The sequence below is a fragment of the Engraulis encrasicolus genome, chromosome 8 (genome assembly GCF_034702125.1).
Source record: "Engraulis encrasicolus isolate BLACKSEA-1 chromosome 8, IST_EnEncr_1.0, whole genome shotgun sequence".
In the NCBI taxonomy this organism is placed as follows: Eukaryota; Metazoa; Chordata; class Actinopteri; order Clupeiformes; family Engraulidae; genus Engraulis; species Engraulis encrasicolus.
The window spans coordinates 36,359,892-36,384,510 of NC_085864.1; the positions used below are offsets into that span (position 1 = coordinate 36,359,892).

The 24,619-nt window shown below is 44.0% G+C and overlaps 1 protein-coding gene across 3 annotated transcripts in view; it reads left to right on the forward strand.

The window, feature by feature from the left end:
• Positions 1 to 22,626, forward strand: part of cpda (carboxypeptidase D, a) — a 42,473-nt gene extending 19,847 nt beyond the window's left edge. For 2 of the 3 annotated variants that reach the window (XM_063205601.1, XM_063205602.1), the window contains 18 exons: positions 757 to 926; positions 3,244 to 3,773; positions 4,806 to 4,997; positions 5,439 to 5,606; positions 6,071 to 6,180; positions 6,669 to 6,771; positions 7,718 to 7,860; positions 8,440 to 8,609; positions 10,097 to 10,420; positions 13,074 to 13,269; positions 13,967 to 14,102; positions 15,530 to 15,676; positions 16,622 to 16,717; positions 17,094 to 17,152; positions 17,450 to 17,581; positions 18,813 to 18,998; positions 19,268 to 19,370; positions 20,182 to 22,626. In XM_063205601.1, the coding sequence (XP_063061671.1) occupies positions 757 to 926; positions 3,244 to 3,773; positions 4,806 to 4,997; positions 5,439 to 5,606; positions 6,071 to 6,180; positions 6,669 to 6,771; positions 7,718 to 7,860; positions 8,440 to 8,609; positions 10,097 to 10,420; positions 13,074 to 13,269; positions 13,967 to 14,102; positions 15,530 to 15,676; positions 16,622 to 16,717; positions 17,094 to 17,152; positions 17,450 to 17,581; positions 18,813 to 18,998; positions 19,268 to 19,370; positions 20,182 to 20,405 (3,189 nt within the window). In that variant the 3' untranslated portion in view covers positions 20,406 to 22,626. Of the gene's footprint in view, positions 1 to 67; positions 76 to 756; positions 927 to 3,243; positions 3,774 to 4,805; positions 4,998 to 5,438; positions 5,607 to 6,070; positions 6,181 to 6,668; positions 6,772 to 7,717; positions 7,861 to 8,439; positions 8,610 to 10,096; positions 10,421 to 13,073; positions 13,270 to 13,966; positions 14,103 to 15,529; positions 15,677 to 16,621; positions 16,718 to 17,093; positions 17,153 to 17,449; positions 17,582 to 18,812; positions 18,999 to 19,267; positions 19,371 to 20,181 lie in introns of those variants that run through there. The other variant, XM_063205603.1, reaches the window with a different exon arrangement.
• The last annotated feature ends 1,993 nt before the right edge of the window (positions 22,627 to 24,619 follow it).

The window sequence follows — 24,619 nt, forward strand, 5'->3', positions numbered from 1 at the left end:
GCATCAATAGCCCAATCAAAAATGCTGATGGAGTGGGAGAACAACCTTTGGGTCTTGCTGACCTACATGGAGCAGGTAATGCAGCCCACACACCCCCTCAAGTAGGAAGGAACCCCTCCCTCACCCCACATGGTTAGTTAGGCCCTATCGAAAAAATAAGGTTCCAAACGCACATCATTCAGGCCCTCATCAAAAATGTTGATGGAGTGTGAGAACAACTTTTAGGCCTTGCTGGCCTACATGGAGTAGGTAGCAAAATCCCTCTGTTCAGCATTTCAAACATGCATCAGACACTTATAAAATGATTGGTATATGGAGTGAAGGACTATTTTTTTCTGAAATACTTTGTTTTGGACCTGTGCAACCCTGGTGGCCTACCAGGAGCAAGTATTGATGGATGGATGGATGTATGGATGGATGGATGGATGGATATTGTGTGTTGTGTGATGTGTGTCAGATGTTGTATGAATGAATGACGTTTTTTGGCCACTCTTTATGTAAAACATGGACCAGCAAACTGAACCATGCATTAAAAGAAAAAAAATAGTCAAGAAATAGTCAGAAAAGCACTCAGGCTTATTTCTATTGTGGTCTCAAGTACATGTTGGTCCTTAATGGTCAATGTTTTTCAAATATAAATAAATAAATAAGGCTTCACAGTACGGTAGTGTACCACAAAAAAGAATATGTGGCATTCTTTAAACCATGTGACTTTACAAGGAGCTTTCAGCTTTTGTCCTCTTCTGTTTGTCCTAGGCCCACATCGGAGTGCGAGGGTTTGTGAGAGACGCCAGGAACGGGGCGGCGTTGCCAGACGTCAGGATTTTAGTGGCGGGCATCAATCACAACATCACTACGGGGCGCTTCGGAGACTATTACCGACTGCTGCTGCCAGGGAACTACAACGTTACTGCCATGGCTGAAGGGTGGGTAGTGCTGCTGCTTTTTACAGAACCATGTCTAGTGTACTGTAGTGCCTTTTAATGGCTTTTTGTGTCTATTGATGAGAGGACTGTGTGAGAGGAGACAGGAAATGAGCAGGAGAGAGAGATGGGAAAGGTTTTTGGGCTTTTTTTGGGGGGTATTCTATGCTTTGAGATAGGACAGTGATTGGAAAGTAGTGGAAGAGAGAGAACTGAGAAGGATCGGGAAATTATGTCAAGTTGGAATTAAATCTGGGTCCTCAGCATAACTATACGGTGCCTGCGGTCGTTTGAGCCGCGGCCTACTGTTGTGCCCTTTAAAAGTATTCCCACATAATCCTGAACAGGGCTTGGCTCTGGCTTGGCACTGTAATCTCATAAATCATACTCAGATGATTGGTGTATTCCATAATGTTTGTATAATTTCTATGACCAGACAAAGAGCTTTGAAACAACATCAAAACCAACATTGTGTGACTTAAACTGACGGACATAATCAAGAATGAATGTATAGTGTCCTACCCTCCTAATTAAGACTTTATTAGTTTCTTTCTCCCTTAATATTGGTAGAGACAAAAAAGCTCCCGCACACTGTTCACATTTGCAGAGTTTTTACTTGCAACGTTTCTTGCAACGTCTAAGCAATTGAAGAAAGGAATTGCTGTAAGAAGGCCATTAGACCGAAGCGTTGCACGTAAAAACTCTGCAAATGTGAACAGTGTGTGGGAGATTTCTTGTCTCTACGTTGGTGACCCAGAGGTTCCACTCCTACGCACCTGGCAAAAGGAGGTGTATGCAAGAATTCTAAAAACAGTCCCTTAATGTTAGTGCCAGGTTAATGAAAATGCAATTCTTGGGTTCTATGAAAAGGCACACCAAGTTTAATTGAAATCCATTCCGGTTGGGACCCAAAGTGTCTGATTTCACATAAAATGACCCACTGGCCTGTATATAAAATGACCCTAAATATAAGATGGCCCACCTTTTTTAAGAGCTATTTTTAGAACAACAGCCTTGTCTGATATACAGTCTACTTGGGCTTATGCGATACTGTAAATGCCTGAACCATGTCTGGAGTAGCGTCCTCCTTCCCCCTCCCCCATACCTACTACACCAGTGATTCTCAGAGTGTGGTCCGGGGACCACTAGTGGTCCGCGACAGAGCTCAGGTGGTCCGCGAGGAGGAGGATTTCTACTTTTCCAAGCTAGCAGTAGGCTTTATTTCTAACATTATTACAAAGCTAAACATAGCTGGAGTCACAACTTCACCACAAAAAGACAGGCTTGTAATGTGAATAAAAAGTAAGCGATCTGCATCAAAATTAGTCGTGTCAAATTAGCACCCTTAAACTCTCAATTCAGTTGACAGGTGGTCCCTGGACATTTTTGGGGGGACAAGGTGGTCCTTGGTCTGAAAAAGTTTGAGAAACACTGTACTACACCCTCAGGCTGTGAATCTGCTCTGGCATCAGACAACAAGCATCAGTCACATGGATATGGTCACACTGGTTTGTTTTCCACCGTGTGTGGTGCTCGGGGGCAGGTTTAACCAGCTGACGAAGCTCCTTCTCAAGTGTCTTTATTTTTATGAAGGACAAAGTAAACACCATGAGCCATGAGCTTTTCAGTTAGTTTGGCAGTATGTGTGTATTAGGAATCCGTTCTTTGTGTAGTGGAAAAATAGAGCACTTTCAGTTACTCAAGGATGTCTACTTTGACGCATGGTACTGTGAAAAAAGACATGCTGTGAAATTTCAGTTGGACAGCCTATAGCCTACTGTTGTAGGGTGTGGTGGTGCTTTAAGTGTTTAAATGCAGCCATACTCTGTATGAAGTGAGCTATAGAAAAATGAAACTGCCCCACCTTTCCAATGTACTAGGTACATGCCAGTACTTATAAGTCAGGTTACGTTACAGATGCATACATTACAGGCAGGGCTGGACTGGCATTCTGGCATACAGGGCATTTTTCCCAGTGGGCCGTCAGTCCTCAGGGGCCGATGCTTTTTTTGTTTTTTTTTTGTTTTTTTGTTTGTTTGTTTCAAATTTTTCCCTTTGAGACCGGCACATCGGTGTATCCTTAATATACCGTGGACTGAGCCCATAATAAATGTAGTATGGGGATGGGGGAGATGGGCTGTTCCAAAAAAAATGCCCGCGCCGGTTAGTGGCCCCAGTCCAGCCCTGATTATGCAGTAGGTACATACAGTAATGCTCGGTATGAAATCCACTACAGCAATAAAACCTCCCCTTGCCTAACCTTGCCAATGTCCAATGTACACACTTATCTAAATCAGCACAATGTTCTGCATTGCTGCAGGTACACGCCCATGGTTGTTACCAACGTACAGGTTGTGGAAGGCAAAGCCTCGGAGCTCAACTTCACCCTGGCCCCCTTGGCTGCTGATACCCCTGCCGCCGCCGCTGCTGCTGGTGCCGTGACCTCTAAACCCCCTACAGCGACCACCACCACCACCGCCACCCCTGCCAGCCCCACCGAAAACACGGCAGCCCACACAGGCAATGACGGCGGTGGTGCCATCCCAGAGAATTCTGGCTCGGAGACCAGCGCAGAGTCCGGCTCCTCCACGTCTGGTTCTGCTGCTGACCCGGCTTCTCCTCCTGCCGGGGGTGGTGCTGGTGCTGGGTCCGGGTCCGGTACCGTTGCCACGGAGCCGGTGGAGCCCGAGGACTTTCGGCACCACCACTACCAAGACATGATGCTCTTCCTGCTCAAGTACAGTGCCAAGTGTCCCGCCATCACGCACCTCTACTCCGTAGGCAAGTCAGTGGAGGGCCGCGAGCTGTACGTCATGGAGATCTCCGACAACCCCGGGATGCATGAGCCAGGTACTGTTTTTAGACGCGTCTTAGGCTCTCTATAAGAGGGTATGTCCGTCCGTCAGTCAGTCTGTTTGTCCGTCCGTCCGTCTGAAACGCATTCTTGAAATTGTAACTTCCTCCTGTGGCCACAAGGTGGCAAAGTTTTAGGTGAACGCATCTTTGTCCGCCTGTATATTTTTGGGGGGGGCTTTTTCGCCTTTTTTATTATTAGGATAGTATAGTGAAAGAATAGTAATATACATGTATAGTGAAGAGTGGGAAAGGAAATGAGTGGTAGAGAGAGTCAGGGGAGGTTCGGGAAACGACCTCGGGTCTGTGTGTCAGTGTGGGATGAAGACCATAGAAATGGACGGAAAGAGATGGACACACAAATAGGGAGTAGAGATGTCAACCATTAATTCATCGATTGATTGATTGAGTCAATTTAAGTGTTAAACGATTTTAAAAAGTTGATTAAATCCAAAATTTTAATTAAAAATGAAAACTTTTTGACATTTTTGGGAGAGTTATCATTGCTGCTTATCAAAAACGCTGCTTATCAATTGAATCATAATCAAGTATATCAATAAGGTCAATCAAATACATAATTGATTAATCATCAATAATTTGTACCACTAATAGGGAGTGATTGAGTGAATGATTGAGGCTGTTCGACAATGATATGAGGAACTGCACTGCTGATGATTCTGACATACCTTTGTAGTCGATGGAATGACATTCTACATCCTGTCAGAGTGCACCCTCTCTCTCTCTCTCTCTCTCTCTCTCTCTCTCTCTCTCTCTCTCTCTCTCTCTCTCTCTCTCTCTCTCTCTCTCTCTCTCTCTCTCTCTCTCTCTCTCTCTCTCTCTCTCTCTCTCTCTCTCTGACAGGTTTGGCACATCATGTAAAGGTGCACTCTTCTAATGTCTCATGCCTCTCTCTCTCTCTCTCTCTCTCTCTCTCTCTCTCTCTCTCTCTCTCTCTCTCTCTCCCCCCCTCTCTCCCCCCCCCTCTCCCCCCCCCCCCCTCTCCCCTCTCTCTCTCTCTCTCTTTGACAGGTGAGCCTGAGTTCAAGTACATCGGCAACATGCACGGTAACGAGGTGGTGGGCCGCGAGCTGCTGCTCAACCTCATCGAATACCTGTGCCGTAACTATGGCGTTGACCCCGAGGTCACGCTGCTGGTCAACAGCACACGCATACACATCATGCCCTCCATGAACCCTGACGGCTACGAGAAGGGCAGGGAAGGTGAGGCGTGCTCTGTTTTCTAGTAGAGATGTGTGTTAGTGAGTCATTGTTTGTCACACTGATGATATTACCTCAGCCGAGCAGGCTATGTTTTTGCTGACGTGATGGAAGTCTGTTTTTTGCTTTTCTGTCAGCACAACTCAAAAAGCCACGAATGTCTTCCTCAGAACATTTAAGTGTATGTTCACATTGCCTCCAGCAGATTCTGTTTTGTTGTGATTCAATTGGTCGTCTGAAACAATATAGAAATTTACAATTTACATTTACAAACTTCTAATGCAAATTAGATTAATGTATCCCATTACCGCTATTAAACCACTTTCCCACATTGTATTTACGAAGTTAGGTACTCATTACGTATTGTATGATTATTAAACCGATGTCTCATTACGTATTGTATGATTATTAAACCGATGTCTCTTCACTAAACGTTGTTTCTAGGTGACGTTCGTGGATACGCAGGGCGAAACAACAGCAACAACTACGACCTGAACCGGAACTTCCCAGACCAGTACACCACCATCACAGAGCCACGGCAACCGGAGACCATCGCCGTGATGAACTGGCTGAGGTCCTATCCCTTTGTGCTGTCTGCCAACCTCCACGGAGGTAAGTCCCCCCTGGAGGAACGCACCACCAGACTCACTACGCTGACGCCTTGGGGCTCTGTTTGTTATCGTAGTACATGTGGAAGGCCTTTAGTGTTGTTAAGCTTAAAGGGTCATAACAAGTACATTTTTTTTTGCAGTTTAGCTCTTATTTATTGTGGTAAACTGCCATGCGTAAGTAGAGCACAATGTTTTATACACTATAAATAATCATCTAATTGCAAAAAAAAACAGTCTTTATGTTAATGTAAATGTTAGTATTTAATGAGGACATACCCCTTTGTGCCAACCTCCACAGAGGTAAGTCCCCCATGGCCAGACATGCTACACTGAAGCCTTGGTGGTCTGTTTGTTATTGTAGTATATGGTCAATGGGAGAACTTTAGTGTTGTGGAGATGAAGTGTCATGGTATTCTTATTGTTAATCTGCAATGTTGTTAATATTTGACTCTCTGTTTCACACAGGGTCGCTGGTCGTGAATTACCCGTACGACGATGACCCCGCAGGCCGCACGCAATACAGCAAATCGCCGGACGACGAGGTTTTCAAAATGGTCGCCCGTGCCTACTCTGAGGTGAGTGTTGTGGAGACGTGACATCCCGGGTTCAGAAAGGAAAAGACCTGATAAATATTTTTCCAGCCAGTTCACTGAACCGGCTGACCCCTAGTTAGAAGACAATTAGTGAAATCATTGAACACTCAGGAGGCATTCCCCCGGCACTTTGTCACCATGACAACAAACAAACACCTACCACCTTCACTAGGGACCTTGAAAAGATAAAGATTTTCTTTTGTAAATGCTATTTCTAAGGTTGCTTTACAAACACAAATGTAAGTAAATCTATTTGTGAGGGGTTTCATTTACCAGAGTTGAGGGTGCAAACTGAAGGAATCTGAGGCGTGACTTTTATTTTGTCAATCTGCCCATCTCTGGAGTGTTGTCCTTGCAGTACCTTCACGGCTTTCAAAGGTTGATGATGGGTTACCAATTACACTGCATTATTGTTTTTTTCTTGATGTGTAATCATTTCTGTGTGGTGCCATATTTTTATTTTCTTGTAGGAGAACGTCCTTATGCACAACGGGCACCCCTGTGAGAAACTTTACCCTTCGGAGTTCTTCAAAGACGGCATCACCAATGGCGCCAAGTGGTACAATGTCCCAGGTGAGAACTGGAGTCTGAGGTTAAAGGGGCTCCAGGTAGGATTAAAAGTTGAATTGATCATGGTCCCGAGTCAGCCTATTGCTTATGTGAGTCATTAGTAAGTGAATGATAGCCTATCGCGACCACTTCAACGGTCCACTGTCAGAAAACCCCACATGCAACTTTTGACAGCATCGAACCGAACGAGCGTCGTGAGAAACACTTCATTTGAAACATCGCTTTACATACCGTATTCAGATTTGCATCAACTGCTGGCATTCCGTGATGAAAAACAGTCTCATCGCGAGTTTATTTGAACAGCATTTTTTCATTACGGTGTAGATTTTGAGACAGGCATACTGTACCTCGGGCACCGCACAAAGGACGTCATCCTTCCTACTGCCTCTTTAAACCTTTATTTATCCAGGAGAAGAAGTGGTGCCAAGGTGAAATTATCTTTTTGTGAGCAATTCATGTCCAAGGTAGCACACTTGACCAAATAAAAGACGATAATATACAAAAGTGAAACAGTTGAAAAAACAAGATCAGGAAGCTGGGTACACTTCATTATGATGTCATGCAATAGCAGTGAGTTATAAATGTGTAACTCTTTCCAAACAGCTTGACTACTATAAGCAAAATCATTGTTGCCAAACTTAATATTCATGGAAACGCATCAGTAGCTAACAGCTGTACAGAAACCTGATGTGAGATTTGTTTGAAGAGAAAACACCAAGTACTGATTCTCATAAACAGTCTCATTAATCTTTCTCTCTCTCTCTCTCTCTCTCTCTCTCTCTCTCTCTCTCTCTCTCTCTCTCTCTCTCTCTCTCTCTCTCTCTCTCTCTCTCTCTCTCTCTCTCTGCCTGTCTGTCTCTCTCTCTCTCTCTCTCTCTCTCTCTCTCTCTCTCTCTCTCTCTCTCTCTCTCTCTCTCTCTCTCTGCCTGTCTGTCTCTTCTCCCTCTAGGAGGCATGCAGGACTGGAACTATGTGAACACCAACTGTTTTGAGGTGACCATTGAGCTGGGCTGTGTCAAGTACCCTCATGCCAGCGACCTGCGCAGCTACTGGGAGCAGAACCGCAGAGCCCTGCTGCGCTACATGCACCAGGTCTGCTGCCCTAATGCACCCCTCTCTCCTCTCCTCCTGTCTCTCTGTCTGTCTGTCTGTCTGTCTGTCTGTCTCTCTGTCTGTCTGTCTGTCTGTCTGTCTGTCTGTCTGTCTGTCTGTCTGTCTGTCCTTATCACTATCTTTTTCCATCGGCACCCCTCTCCTCTCTTTTCCTGTCTGTCTGTCTGTCTGTCTGTCTGTCTGTCCTTATCACTCTATATTTTTCTATCGACACCCCTCTCCTCTCCTCTCCTGTCTGTCTGTCTGTCTGTCTGTCTGTCTGTCTGTCCTTATCACTCTATCTTTTTCCATCGGCACCCCTCTCCTCTCCTTTCCTGTCTGTCTGTCTGTCTGTCTGTCTGTCTGTCTGTCTGTCTGTCCTTATCACTCTCTATCTTTTTCCATCACCCTGTCCTTTTGGCATCAGATTGGCTGACTGGTGTACTGTACATTTGTCTGTTAATAACCATTGGAAAATAATGTTTTCTGGTGATTCTGATTTGTCTTGTGGTCATACTGTGCGCGCGTGTGTGCGTGTGTGCGTGTGTGCGCGTGTGTGCGTGCGCTTTTGAACTCCAGGTCCACAAAGGAGTGAAAGGGATGGTCATTGACCTGACCGATGGCACCGGCATCCCCAATGCCACCATCAGCGTGGACGGCATCAACCACCACGTTAGGACCTACAAGGATGGCGACTACTGGAGACTTCTGGCGCCCGGTGTATACAACATCACGGCCACTGCACAAGGGTAAGAGGGAATGTGCACCATTATCTAAAGCAGCGGTGGGGAACCTTTTTCATTTGAGGGGCCACTTCAAATTCATCTGAGGGCCGTAAAAGTTCTCCGAGGGCCACAGACCAGGATTTCCCCCTGAACTTTCTCCCACCTTCTCTAGATCCCCTGAATATGACTTACGGTAATTGTATTGCAAATGTATTTTCTGATATTCCTGATAAATATGTCATATTTCATGTGAAGCTGCACAACATTAAAATTATATAGCGGGCCGGATAAAACGGCCGCAAGGGCCGTGAACGCCTGTCAGCATAGGTTCCCCACCCCTGATCTAAATTGAAGGTCGATATGCACACAGCCAAGAACTACTGTATGTGCCGAACAAAAAAAAGCATACAAATATAAAATGACATGGAATGTCCGCAACAATTGATCCCATTCAGTTTTTTTTTAAAGTTTTTTTTGTTCACCACGAGTTAACGTTTTCAAGCCTGCACTTCCACTTGACTGTGAATATTTGCATTTTTGAATGGATTTTGGAAGTTTTTATTCAGTGTGAATGGAGACTTTTACAAGAAAGGTTATCTTGGGGCGGAGAGTTGAGCTTGGCTTTGCCATATCGGCGTAAGGTCATCCATTTTCTCTTACTCAGCCCCATTGTTTAGTCAAAGACATCCTCCTCAGATCCTGTCAACATGTTAACATGTCTTACCAGGAACTCTTTCGAAGGTCATGTCATTAGAGAAACCATTCATCCAAAATAAGCACTCTCCAAACATTGTCTACAATCCATGTTAACCCATTGTGTTCTGGAGCGACATATACGCTGCATTAAGGTTCTTGAGATTTGAGCTGTTTTATTTAAAATGTGGGTATGTTAGAGCTGAATGAACACAATCCAGTACAAAATGAAGGTTCTAGCTAAATGCAACTGATGACATGTTTTTACGTGCTTTGGGTATTTTCACATATCCCATTTAAGTGAACGAAACTCTACGACGTGAAACAAATCCTGCCATCAAGGGTCTGAATACTCCTTTCAGAGTGTGTGTGTGTGTGTGTGTGTGTGTGTGTGTGTGTGTGTGTGTGTGTGTGTGTGTGTGTGTGTGTGTGGGGGGGGGGGGTTGAAGATGACCTGGGTTGTGTATCTGTCTATGCTATGACACTCCTTTGACATGTTTACAAGATGCTAAATGTTATGCCACTATGCTCCCCTCCCTCCTGTCCTCTTCTGCTTTTTGAAGGTATCTGAATATTGCCCCTAATCTGATACATTACATTTCAATGTCCATGCATTGTTTTATCCGTGAAGGAACAACTCTCTCTTAGTTTGTAAGAGGCAATAAAAGTTAATTTCCCAATATGCCTCCAGGGGATAGTTATGAATCTAGTGTTGATTGCTATTGGCTAAAACTTGCATTTCTGAATTCCAACTACTCCACTGGATCTGGTCTTAAATATTAATTCGTAGTTAAATCTTAGATACTTTTATCTTCCAGCTACTCCCCCATGCGCATCACAGTCAGCGTCCAGGAGAAGGAGGCTATGGAGGTCAACTTCCGGCTGCCGCGGCTGGGAGGCGCCGGCGGCCTTAGCGGCGGCGAGGGCTCGGACCCGGTGACGAGGGGAGCGGCGGAGCTGGCGGACCAGGAGTTCCAGGGCTTCATCAGGCGCCTGTCCATCGGCTCCGGGCTGGACCAGCTGATCCTGGACACCTCGGCCACGGCCACGCAGGGCAGCCTCAGCTACCACAACTACCAGGGCCTGTCCGAGTTCATGCGCGGCCTCAACCTCAACTTCCCCAAGATCGTCTCGCTGCGCAAGTAAGGGCCTCCCTCCCCGCACAAAGCCAGGGCACATGACAGTATGTTCAGTTGAGGAAAAAGCAAATCAGATTAATTTACCATGAATTGCCATCCCATGCAATTTAATTGTTGCCTGTTTAAGACACACTATGCAAAGGCACATGGGCAGCATGGGTGTCTGTGGACTTCCCCAAGATCGTCTCGCTGCGGAAGTAAGGGCCCCCTGCCTGCACAAAGCTGGTATCCTAGCCTGATTATCATCGACTTTCAAATCTCTTCGAGATTTGGTCTGACCAAGAACACAACGATAAACATTTCCCAAACGGCATGGTTGACCCACCTCCCTTTGTTTGCTACTGGTTGTTTGCTTCCTGACAAAGTGGGAGGAGTTCCCGATATTTCTGGAGCTCAGAAGCGATATTTGTATTGCTCCTGGCCTGACAAGGCAAAGGTGTTGCATTACTAGGAGGATGCGGCCTGGCTTTTAAGCCGGGGCACATGGGTGTTGTAGTATGTTCTGCTGAGCAAAAGCTATACACAGTAGGCCTACTCGTTCAGTGTCACCTATTACAATGGGGTTGAATTCACATCAGATTAATTAACCATGAATTGCCCTCCCTAAGACGCCCTATGCAAAGGCACATGGGCATCAGGGTGTCCGCGGACTCCTAAAAAACATCTAAAATTACACATTTTCAATTTTAGGCCTAAAAACTCTAAAGCAGCGATATGTTGCACATAAGTCTAAAATCTCCTTTGGGTGATTTAAGGCCGAGGTGGTATGCTAAACCGAGCAAAGCTGAGCAGTACTCAGTACTCATTGATTGTTAATCCACTGCAACTGCAACTGCAACAATTGTGTTGTCAACGAATTCGGAATTAAAATCAGATTGGCATGCAATTTGATTGGTCCTCATTTAAACGTCGCATCAACAAATGGTCCAGATTTTCACTGACGTGTTGGGATGTTCAATCTGAAAATATGTTGAATCACTATGAGCATGTTTTGAATCTAAATTTATATATTATTCAAAACGTTGGCCATTTCATGGCATGGCCATTTCACGCATTTAAGTCATTATTGTTCTCAAGACATTTACATGTACAACATTCCCTTAGCCAATTTTGTGTTGTTGGTAAAGATGTCGTCTCATTCAGAATGAGACAAACGGCATGTTCCAACAACAATGGCCATTGTTCTGCATCCAATAGTCAGTATTTGCCTTCTCCTCGACTCAGTTCCTCATGACTCATGCATTGACTTAGAAATGCATTGAGGGACACGTTGGCTATAGGTGTCACCTGATTGGCTCAGACGGCCTCCCTTCGGAGCTCTGAATAACGTTCCCACACATAGATCAATTTGTTTTCAAATCTCCTCAAGCCACAGGAGACAGGTGTTGCAAAGTGTTGCGAGGTGCAACAGCTGTCTGAAGAAAAAGAAGTGAGACAATTCAAAGTGTCTTTTTTATTGAAGCAACATGCATAAACAGAGACATCACTTTTTCTAAAGCCAGTGCAAAATAGACTATGTATTCCAAAGACACTGGCGATAAGCCACATGCAACGGTACAGCAGCAGAAGGGTAAGAAAATCTCATCATTGATAATGGACAATTACACCTCAAACCTGTAGAGTGAAACCTCTACCTGGTCTTGCTTTGGAATCTAATGGCAGTTGGGCTATAAGCCATTTGTTAACAGATCAGCTTGAATGGCACTAGTTTTCCATGGTTCCTATTCATACTTCACTGAGCCACAGCACATACAGTATAAATCCCTTACGGCAACGCATGATGCCCTTATCACATGCTGTTTGTCCAGGTTACGAAAGATTGATTCGTCAAGTGCAGCTTAAACGGTTCCCTCCGTCTGCTAATGTTTGTCACCCGTTGTAGCAGAATGACATTGTTTGTTTAAGTTAGCGCCGCCTTAAAATGGCCACATTGCATATGGTGTTGACACAGCCCGATAATGACATCCTGTATGAACAAATGTTCAAGTATTTGCGTTTTTAGCTGTTTAAGTACCTTTGTGTTGTCCCTGGCTTAATATCCAGGATGTCACCTATTGTCACATTGGTGTGTGTGTGTGTGTGTGTGTGTGTGTGTGTGTGTGTGTGTGTGTGTGTGTGTGTGTGTGTGTGTGTGTGTGTGTGTGTGTGTGTGTGTGTGTGTGTGTGTGTGTGTGTGTGTGTGTGTGTGTGTGTGTGTCTGTGTGTGACTGTGTGTCTGTGTGTGACTGTGTGTGTGTGTGTGTGTGTGTGTGTGTGTGACTGTGTGTGACTGTGTGTGACTGTGTGTGACTGTGTGTGTGTGTGTGACCCAAATGCTGCACAGTGACTGTTTGCTGTGTGACCAAATATCACGCGTTGTTTGCTGTGTGACCAGCATGTATTTCCATATTGTCTGGTAACGGCAGTGCAGGGATCTCTCTCTCTCTCTCTCTCTCTCTCTCTCTCTCTCTCTCTGCTGCTCTGTGGCTTTCACTCTCTGGCCAAATGTCAAGCACTGTTTACTGTGTGACTCGTATTTCCCCATTCTCTGCTGATGTAAGTTGATGTTCCGTCATTCTCTCTTTCTGTCTCTCTCTCTTTCTGTCTCTCTCTCTTTCTGTCTGTCTCTCTCTTTCTGTCTGTCTGTCTGTCTCTCTCTCTCTCTCTCTCTCTCTAGTCTGGGTCAGAGTTGGGAGTACAGGACCATCTGGGCGCTGGAGATCTCCAACAACCCGGACGTTCCGGAACCCTCCAAGCCCAAGATCCGCTTCATGGCCGGTATCCACGGCAACGCGCCGGTGGGCACAGAGCTGCTGCTGGAGTTTGCCACGTACCTGTGCATGAACTACGGCAAGAACCCGGCCATCACCAGGGTGAGACAACACTCCGACAACTAGGGATGCACGATGTATCGGCCAGATGTATCGGTATTGGCCGATATTTGACATTTCTCAGCACATCGGCCATCGGTCCGATGGGTAAAACTGGGCCAATGTTAACGCCAATGTTTTTTTTATGTTATGTTACGGTTCTAAAAGATTGGACTTGACGGTGACTTTCATTGTTTGTCTCTATTTTTGATCTAATTTTATCACAGGTAGTTAAAAAGTGATTTTGGAAATAAGAAGACATTCAAAAATTCAGTTTGTTTGCATCATTGTCATCTCTTTAAAAAAAAAAAAAGCATTGGTATCAGTTAATATCGGTTATCGGCCAAAACCGCAATATCAATATCGGATATCGGTATCGGCCAAAATTTTTGACATCGTGCATCCCTACCGACAACCCTGACTCCCAACTCCATCCCAGCCCTCATATATTGCATTCAAATCGAATATTGAGTATGGCCTTGGGTGTGGCTGAAGTGGCTAAGGTGCTACACTGTTATGCTAGGGACCGGGGTTCGAATCCCCGCCAGATGTCATTTCCCGGTGTAGCATGCTACACGGATCCATTGACTTTCACTAGCTTAGCGACATGCTCCCTCTTTGAAAAATAAGAGCCCTTTAAGACCGCCTCCCTAACCATTAGGCCATTAACCTGACATCCTGTTCACCCCCCTCTCTGCAGCTCATCAATGAGACCAGGATCATCATCGTGCCCTCCATCAACCCAGACGGCCGGCAGCAGGCCCGTGAGCAGCAGTGCAACTCCACCCTGGGCAAGACCAACGCCCGTGGGAAAGACCTGGACACTGACTTCTTTGGTCAGTCCCATCATTACACCCACACACACACACACCAGGGGTGGAACTTAAGTTTTTTCCCCACCAGTCACGTTACAGTTAGTAACACTTGGTGTTAGATCAACTCAACTGCCATGAGATACCATGTCAGAATTCTTCTGCTCTCATTTTATTTGTCTATCTATCTTTTTTGTGAGGAAGACTTTTGGGACTTAATGAGCACATTTTCATTTTCCATAAATTAGTTCATGAGTAGAGTTTATGAGTACATGACAATAATGCATTTTTATCTTGTAGTCGTAGATTAGAGATACTGTATGTTGTCCGGATGTAAAATTGAGGTACGCAAGAGTACATTAAGTTTGTTCAGCTATGCTAACATTGACACTTTGGTTGCCCTTGGCGTTAATTCAAGCCTGTACCGTATTGCGGATTGACTTGAAGTAACGCCAAGTGTTGTTTAAAGCTGGCACAAACTGTCTTTCCTGTGGAGGCTAATAGTGACCAATTACAGGCCTACCAGATTAGGACATTGGCTTAATCTTAGCGTGGCTAAAAACTGAACTGTTCAAGTAAGCCAATTACACATGTTTGTTGGTTCTGTTCGATGGGTACTGTAGATAGATGGATAAATGAATGCATAAATAGCTGGATAGATGGATAGGTATTTAACACAGCAAATTTACAAGTGCTTAATAACTCCTATTAGATTCAAGATGGTTTGGTCAATGGTCATGAAATGAAACTTTTCTGGTTCTCTTTCATAGATGTTGGTGTTTTAGCCAGAGAATTTACGAAGTTTGAAAAAAAAAAAAATTCTGACTGACTGTAACGTGTGTGCTTGTGCCATGAAAGGAATAGCATTCCAGCTGCATTGAAATTGTAAAACCAGTGAGTTGTGAATGTGTGTATTATAATATTTCACAACAGTGAATTGTGAAGGTTTGTATTTTAATCAGTGAATTAACAAACAACACAAAAAATATCTGAAGTGTACTGCACTGATATGAAATATGTGAGTTTGTGCCATGACAGTAAATGTATCTCAACAGCATGTGATATTTCAACCAGTGAAATATTAATTATGTAATTAAATACATTTACTACTACCTAACCATTGAAATTACATCCTGAAAAAGTACATAAATTACCTACCTAAAAGGCTCTTATTCTGAACTGATACATATCAGTAGCATGTGTGTGTGCCATGAAAGCAAACAGTAGCATGTGATATTTTAAAAATGTAACTGGCCTGATGAAGGTCTAGTACCGAAACGTCGTTTATTAAAGAAAGAGCAGCGAAATGGTCAGTGTGCGGGAGTTTCTTTAAGTTGTTGCTGAGTGACCCATGGTGCCATCTCCGACGCACCTGCCAGCTGAGGTATGCGAAAAAAAGTCAAAGTTTAATATTTTAAAATGTAAAAATGTGTGTGCTTTTGCCATGCCAGGTAATGCCTCCCAGCGTGTGGTGGAGGCTCAGCCGGAGACCCGTGCGGTGATGGACCTGATCCTGGAGAAGGGCTACACTCTGTCTGTGGCGCTGGATGGAGGCTCCGTCCTGGCCACCTACCCTTATGATAAGCCCGTGCAGTCAGGTGGGACACCCAGCCAGCTTTTAGTCACACACACACACACACATGGCTTGTAACGATAATAGAGTTCGCTAGAAGATTAACTAACCAACAAATTATTGAGACAAATTATATTATATTGAAACTAAACAAAAACGATAAGATTATAAGATCCATTATAAGGATAGTGTAATGTGGTGGTAGGAGACAAGTTCTTTCAAGAGAGGTCCGTGGAGAGTAATAGGAGGATTTCGACATTCAGTATCTTAGGCAGAGACAGAGAGAGAGATGAGGAAAATAAAAAATGTGTGCGGATGGAAATGACAAATTACTGTATGTAGTATGTTCTGTATATAGTAGTATGTATTATAATGACGTATTGATCTAGTTAAAAATCTATTGACAATTATATAATTTATTGATTATTGTTACAGGCCTACACTCTATACATCACAATGTAGGTCAGCCTGTCTGTCAGAAATTCAGTTGCTTTTTGGAGTGCTTGATCATTACGGAGGTCTCTTGACCTCGTTTAGTTTTTCTTTCTTTGTTAAAACGTTTGTATGGCTTTCTATGCTTTGGGCCGGTCACAAACACGATAACCCGTTCCCCTACATTCAGGGCAATTTAATCCCTATTCCTTAGACCAGTTGTGCCTTTTATGTGGCCTCATGCAATTGAGCAATGTGAATGTCCGAGGATTAGAGTTACCGTTAATGCCAGTCGTGTAGGTGTTTGTAGCTTGACACACACTCTGCTAATGGCCTCGTTTACCAAAGACATTTTATTCAGAACTAACTCAGTTTAATTCTGAATTAAGTTTAATACCATTTTGAAAACGTCATGTTAACACTACTCAATTCACATTAAATGAAAGTGCAATGTAAACTTGACGGAACTATTACATTTTTAATTATTCTTTTGGAATTAAAAATATAATGTAAACGTGGACAATATCTTCTGTTTTAGTTGAAAATGAAGAGACACTGAAGTATCTGGCAAAGGTTTACGCTGACAACCATCCCACCATGCCTGGAGACACGGGATGTCCTGGGGAAAGCACAAGTATGTTTTCTCCTTGTACTTCTCTGACACTATAGGCCCTTTATTAAACATTTTCCTACCGCTTTCTTAGAACTACAGAATAATTCTGTATTTATCATTACAACACTATCTCTCTTTTTTCGTTACTTATAGTATAGTGGCCCTTATCACATAATGAAATAGCTGTTATCTATATTTAGTTTACTCTATGCTATGCTGTTATCTGTTGTTTACTTCCCTATATCATTCTTATCTGTATGTATTGTTACCAGTGTTAAAAATAAGTACAGTAAATTACAGTTTTTTGCATGCTGTGGTTCCCACTGTTCAAAACATGGACATGCCCTCAACACCCTATTGTTTCAACGTGGCTCCACCTGTTCCCCTCTGTCCTCAGCAATGAATGGTGGCTTTCTGCGGGCTGCGGAGAAGCACAGCCACATGGGCAGCATGAAGGTATGTTTCGCCGGCCACAATCACCTGACCTCACCTGCTAATGCAGTATATACACAATGACGTCCTCACCCAGCACTTACTGGCGAGCAGACACTGAAGCATTGTCTTGAAGTATGTCACTGGCATGACTAAGGTCTTTGTGTGTGTGTGTTGTGTGTGTGTGTGTTTTGTGTATGTGTGTTTTGTGTGTGTGTGTGTGTGTGTGTGTGTGTTGTGTGTGTATGTACTATGTGTGTGTATTATATGTGTGTATTATATGTGTGTGTATTATATGTGTGTGTATTATGTGTGTTGCAGGACTTCAGCATGGATTTTGGCCACTGTCCTGAGATCACGGTGTACACCAGCTGCTGTCTGTTCCCCCCTGCTGACCGGCTGGCCGCTCTCTGGGCCGAGAACAGGAAGCCGCTGCTCCGCATGCTGGTGGAGGTTAGCAGCCCTTCACTCTTCTTCTCACTTTCTCTCTTCTTGTGCATTCAGCTGCACGGAGGTCCTCGGAAGTAGATATTATCCAGTCTCGGAAACTCCTTTTTGAAATGTGAAAAATGTCAATGTGTTTTCCAGTGGGAAATATCACAAGGGGGTGTTCATGTGTTCTCCCCATGTCTGCAGGTCTGTCTTGGTATTTACCATCACTCCCAGAGCACATTAATGCACGGTTAGAGTAGAGTGACTTAAATGAATCCCGAAGGACATTAAGGTGTCTGTGTCAGTTTATGTAAATGAACCTGAACAGGCTTTCTGAAGCACTCGGTGGCGTACCATGAGTATAAAAATTCATAGGGAGAGGTGAGCGAAAAAAATCACTCACTTACTCTCTATTTCTCTCTCTCTCTTTCTTTTTCTCTCTCTCTCTCTCCCTCTCTCCACCTCTCTCTCTCTCTCTCTCTCTCTCTCTCTCTCTCTCTCTCTCTCTCTCTCTCTCTCTCTCGCTCTCCCCCACTGTCTCTTCATCTTACTCTCTTAATCTCACTCTCTCATTACTCATCCTCTCTCTTTCCTGCTCACTCTCCCACTCTTTTTTTCTTTCGCTCTCTATCCTTTCTTACGTATTCTATATTTACCTACACCCTCTCCCAACTTCTCCAATTTCCCGTCAAACTCTCTTTATGTCAAGGTTGCCCAGAAATGCTCAGCAGGAAATCAACCATGAGCTAGAGTTTGTTTTTCTTACATTTGTGGGGATTTCCTTGAGCAAATCCATGAAAATAAGAGCTGTATTGTTTGTACTGTCATACAAACAAGCCATAGATTTATTCCACAACTCAAATACCTTTCTAATGAATTTCAAACATTTAAAATGTTATGTAATGAAAGTGATTGATGCATGGAGATGTGAATGATGAAATGTAGGGCATTCATTACATTACATTACATTACATTACATTACATTACATTACATTACGCTGTAATGTAAAGTTATTTACAGGGTATTGGTAGCAGTCCCTGGAGCGATGTGCTGTAAGGTGCCCTGCTCAAGGGCACCTCAGCCATGGAATGTGGTAGGGAGTGGAAGGGTGGGATTCAAACCTGCAACCCTCTGATCTGAAACCCATCTCCTTAACCATTAGGCCACGGCTGCCCCATTTGCTCATTTCCACACAAACTGGCCCTTTTTAAGTGGCTGATTTGACACTGGTCATCCTCGCTTCCTCCCCAGGTGCATAAGGGTGTGCGTGGAGTGGTGCGGGACAAGAGCGGGAAGCCTATCGTGGGTGCCATGATCGTGCTGAATGGGGGCGTGCGGGTCTTCACCAGCGAGGGAGGATACTTCCACGCACTCCTCGCCCCTGGCTCTCACAACATCGAGGCCGTCGCCGAGGGATACCAACAACAACGACAAGAGGTCCGGGAAGTTCACTAGTATTAGTGGAGGAAAAATACTTAATTGCTTTACATTACTTAAGCATCCTGTTGGAAATGCATGGATAATAACCAACATGTCTCTTTATTATCATACTGCCAGTCTCTTCGAAATTAAGTTTACATAAGGCTAGGTCGCATAGCAGAGAAAAAAAAAATCAGTATTGCAATAAAGCTGGGATATGACAGTACACAGGATTGTTGAAATAATGTAGTAATGTGTTGTGTGTAAATGTATGATCTCTTCTACAGGTGATAGTGTCTGCCTATCAAGCTGCCATGTCCATTGTCATTGAGTTCGACATGGACAACCGTATATTTGGCCTGCCCAGGGAGTTTGTTGTGGCCACTGCAGGTAAATACATATACTCCTTCACTACATAATACATATACTACTTCACTAGCAATACCCTCTGATGAATGCAATGACTGAGTCTGTCTTGAATTTAGATAGTTTTTTTCAATCACAAATGCCTGATAGTATCTCAGTATCTGCCATTCATGTAACATTTATGTGTGTTAGATGACTGACATATATGGTGCAGATCTTTGCGAACACATTTTAATGTACATAGTTGCAATTTTCCATTCCACCGGTTCTGTGCACACTTTGCATATGGCTGCTGATTGCAATTGCTGATTGGATAGAACGTAGGACTAGCATAGAACTTCAAGTTATTGCAGTCAATGGCCAAGACGATCATTACAATTTCTCCATTTTGGTAGATTGTCTATTATCTCTCTACTCTTTCTTTTTTTGTTCACAATGTAATATTGCATATCCCAACATGCACTGTAGGTGTACTTAATAAAGCTGACTCTGAAGACATGCTCAAGGTACCTTCACATAGCCTGCTCTTTGAAATGCCACAGCCCTTCCAACCTGTTCCAGCCAGTGTTTCTCAAACTTTGTCTGCCATTCCCCCCCAGAAGAACAGTATTTATTTCCCCCCCCCCCAACAAAATGGTTACAGAATAAATAAATTGGCCTACATGAATAAATAAGTTGCTTATGTTTCTTTAAACATGTTTAGCACAATTAGTGAGTGTAATATATTGACTGCATGTGTTAACTAATGCCAAAACAGAAAAGTTGACCTATCAAATAATGCAAAACACAGCTTTAAGATGGCTCTTAATTCTGCTGGTTGTGTCTCCATGGTTAGCTGCCTCCATGACGGCCCTCATCGTCACGGCCTGCATCATCTGGTGCGTTTGCTCGGCCAAGTCCAACCGGCAGAAGGACGGCTTCCACCGGCTGCGGCAGCAACATGACTACGACGACGAGATCCACCTGACCTCCATGGGCTCCAAGAAGTCGCTGCTCAGCCACGAGTTCCAGGACGACAGCGAGAGCGAAGAGGACACGCTCTACGCCAACAAGATGTAACGCAAGATGTTGGCCACCGCACAGCACCGCACTGGGACAGAGCCTCCCAACCGCCATGCCATGCCGTGCTCCCGTCGCCTCCTGCCTTTCCCTACCGTACCTACCTGCGCCAACCTGCCCCCTACCGCACTAGCCCTTTCTCATGTGCACCGCTCAAGGTCGCCTCCCTGCTGGAGACTCTGAGAAGTGCATCAAAAGGCAATCCCCCATCCATACAAAGACATACAGTACATACACAAATATAAATGTCTATTCCCCCAACTCCCCCAATAACTAATGAGGACCCAATTCGGGGCCCCCTCTCTCTCTGGGCCTGGGACAATGGACCCTTTTGTCTCCCAATATCAGCTACCCTACTCCACACTATCCTGCATCAGAGACTTCTGGTTACTCAGACTCGGCATGTGGCTGCTGTACCCTAGAAGAGACAGCAGGTGGCACAGTGCTGTGAGTGACCATACCCCCCCTAACCCCTTGAACTACTGCCCTCCCCTCCACAGTGCTCACACAGAGACTGCCACTGTGTTTGCACCACTGCTGCCCCCTAGAGTCAAAAATCAAAAATGTGGATGCCATCACCTCCTCCCTATTTTGTTGTCCGTCCTCTCCAAAGCAAGTCCAACAACCTTAGCTAGTAACCACATGGCACCCGCCTGTGCCGCGTCATGTCTGTCTGTTGAATTGATCGAAGAAAAAACCCAACCCCTCTGGAGTGATTTCATGCAATACAGTGCCTTGAGAGATGTCGGTCGAGGGGGTTCAGTTCATTCGCCTGCCTTCCTGCCGCGGCAGCACGACTTGTGAGCGTGTATGTGTGTTGTATGTAGATGAATTGGTGGTGCAAGGCAGCAAAAGTTGGTTGCTCTCTCTTTCTCTCTCAAGTAGAATGGAAAGTGGTCGACTCAGGTTCCCTTTCCTGGGTTGTGGTTGTAGCACGACGACACACACATACATACAAGAAGATGAGGTGTCGGAAGAGTGGAAATCACTGCTAGCATTGCTAGCTTTGCCTCATGTGGACGGTGTGTTCTCTGTGTGTATGGGGGAGGGTGTCCTGACTTAGGGAAGTTTACAAAACAATGTTGAGCCATGTCTAAATTCAATATAAAATGTCTAGTTTTGTACTTAGGAATCCAAGGAGTGGTTTTGGGATGGCAAGATGACGGGTTTTCCATGTACCACTCGTAGCTGACCAGCCAAGATGTTTGTTCGGTCCACATTGAGCATTTGCTTCTTTTTAAACACTGTGGAGTCACGATCAGAATTGCCATAGTAGAGTAGACTTCTATCCACCCAACTGGTGGGGGTAAAAATACATCTGCATTTGCGCACCATACAAACGCACCTTGGCCGTCGCACTGTGGTTGTTGTTGGTACATGGAAAAAAGTTTGTTACATTTAGCTTCGCCTCAAAGCGTTCCAGTAACGGCTCAATGAGTATGTGATGGAGGACATAAATGCATACATAGTAGTACATACATTTAAATATACCAGCATGATACCTTATAGCCCCTACCCCCAAACCCCATGTCCTGTCCAAAGTTTCATTCACGCACACCTGCAAGGACACGTGTATATATATCAAGCACAAGAATTCCTGACAAAAGCTTATGCCACAGGACTCCTCAAACTTCACCAATTAAAAAGGAAAGGTTCCACTTAAATTGATGCAGGCGTCATACGAATGACATAACAGTGTCATGACACAGTCATGAGTGAGTTGTAAACTTGGTGTCAGTGTCATAAATGTTTTATGGTCATACAAATTTGACATTGTTAGGGCGGTCTTTGCCATAACCAAATGTCACTTAATGATAAAGTCATAAAATGTATGACACATGAACGACTGCATTACGACACTGTTATGATATTGTTATGTCATGCGAATGACGCCGGCGTCAAGTGAAGTGTTAGCAAAGGAAAGATGTCTGGAATAGGTGTTGGTTGGTTGGAAGAGGTTTGGAAAGCTGTGTCGCTAGCACCATCTGCTGACACAGACCTGTAAAGGCACCCTGTACAATTCTGTCCTTCAATGAAAAAAGGCTAATGTTGCACTTTTCCCGTCCATGGGTGGACAGAGGCATGGGCTGTTCAGCACCAGCCCCACTGTCACTGTTCACAGTCACCGGTCAGCATGCAATATACTGGTGGCGAATCCATCTTCTGCAGAAGGAGGTTTGACATGCCTGAAATATTTATGTTTTTTTGTTGTCGTCTGGGGTTTTTTTTTTTTGGGGGGGGGGGGGGGGGGGGGGGTCCTTCTGTGTGTGTGTGTGTATGTGTATGTGTATGTGTGTGTGTGTGTGTGTGTGTGTGTGTGTGTGTGTGTGTGTGTGTGTGTGTGTGTGTGTGAGACAGAGAATTTCAGTGGGAGTATGGAAGAGCTACGACTTTTCCAACAAGGGAGGAAGACAGACCAATTAGGAAATGCCCTTCTAGTACAACACCTGATACATCTCCAAACATGCATCTCCTTTCAAAAACCACTATTCATTTTTCAATACTTTGTCATCTCAACGAAGCATTTGTCTCAGTTTAAAAGTGGCAACATTTTTACACGTGTTGTATCTCAGCAGATGAGTTATGTCTCAGTATTGGTTTGAGGGCATGTGGGGATCTAGTTGTAAAACTCTTTCACATTCTCTCACACTTCATATAGCTGTCAAACAACTAAAACTATTTCTTCACTATGTAACGGATGCCAACTAAGAGTTCGACAGTAAAACGTCAGTAGAACCCCATCTTTAAGCCTCATACGAATGCGTTTGCGCTGAACTATCGACCTTGACCTTTAGCTCAGTGCTAAAGTAGGCTACATGTGCCCTCATGCCGAACTCTAGCTGTGATTGGGAGGTTGTGGACGTGTACCGCCACAACTACACAATATTGAGGCTCCCATTTGCCCCAGCAAATTTCTGTGTATTGGGACTGATGACTGTTGAAGATGCTTTTTTTTCCTTGTTACGAAGTCTGCCTGTCTGTCTGGGTCATTCTTCTGGGTTCATAAATGGCTGGGTGAATGAATTCTTCATCAAGATCAAGTTCATGTTACGCTCTTCTGGGTCTGTTGTTAAGATGTGTGTTTTTTTCCTCTTTTGGTTATATTGCCTCTGAAAGGTTTTTGGTTTAAGGAAAACTGCATAAACATGGAGTGTCATGCTGCACACGAATGGAAAACTGAAAATGAAATGACTTGTAATAGCTGTTGTATGTACAGTATGTGTGGGCTTTGATGTATATCTTTTTTATATCAAAATAATTGATTGTAGATAAAATGACATGTTGCCAATTGCGTGGATGATGAAATAAGTGCAATTTATTTTAAAAAATGAATTTCCACCACAAAAGCAAATAAATTCTGTCATCTCTATGTTGGTATTGTGATAACATGCAGGTGAAATAAAACAGAAACCAAACCAAATCCTGTCTGTCTCTCTCACACAGAAACACTTCATCTCTCATTCCATCTTTACAGATGAAGGCCTACACAATGTCTTTTAAATCAGCCTGTCCAGTCCTGAGTTTGATGTCTTTCAGATCGGAACGATTGTGTAGAACTTAAAGGGGTATGCCACTATTTTGGGGCTTAATACAGTTAAAATCGTTGGCTGGGGTTTATGAAGGTGGTAAAGTGTCTTATTTTTCATGTAAAGCGTTGTCTTGCTTTAAGACAAGTTAAAAGAGGGAATATGTCGCTAAGCTAGTTAAAGTCAATGGATCCGTGTAGCACCATTGACTTTCACTATCTTAGCAACATATTCCCTCTTTTAACTTGTCTTAAAGCAAGACAATTGCTCACATGAAAAATAAGACACTCCACCACCTTTATAAACCCTGGCCAACGACTTTAACTGAATTAAGCCCCAAAATAGTGGCATACCCCTTTAAGGCTGTATGGGAGTTCCAAGGCTAGTCCAGAGTGGTGCTTACTGGCCTTTCCTCCATGGGTAATATCCATCAGTAGTTTCGGAGTGAGAGGTCAACACACTTAAAATCCTTTTTGTGTTCTTTTATTATTTCATGGCTGGATTACGTTTCGACTTCAACAGTCTTCATGAGATTCTCTTCCTAAATATCCAGCAGAAGCCTAGTTCTTAAACTACTGTACATTACAAATTTGGAAATCCTCCTCGAATACTCAATATTCTGTGTTTGATGGCAAATAGCTGGATTTCTGTGTACCTTTATCAGGATTTTGTTGCCAAAACTATATC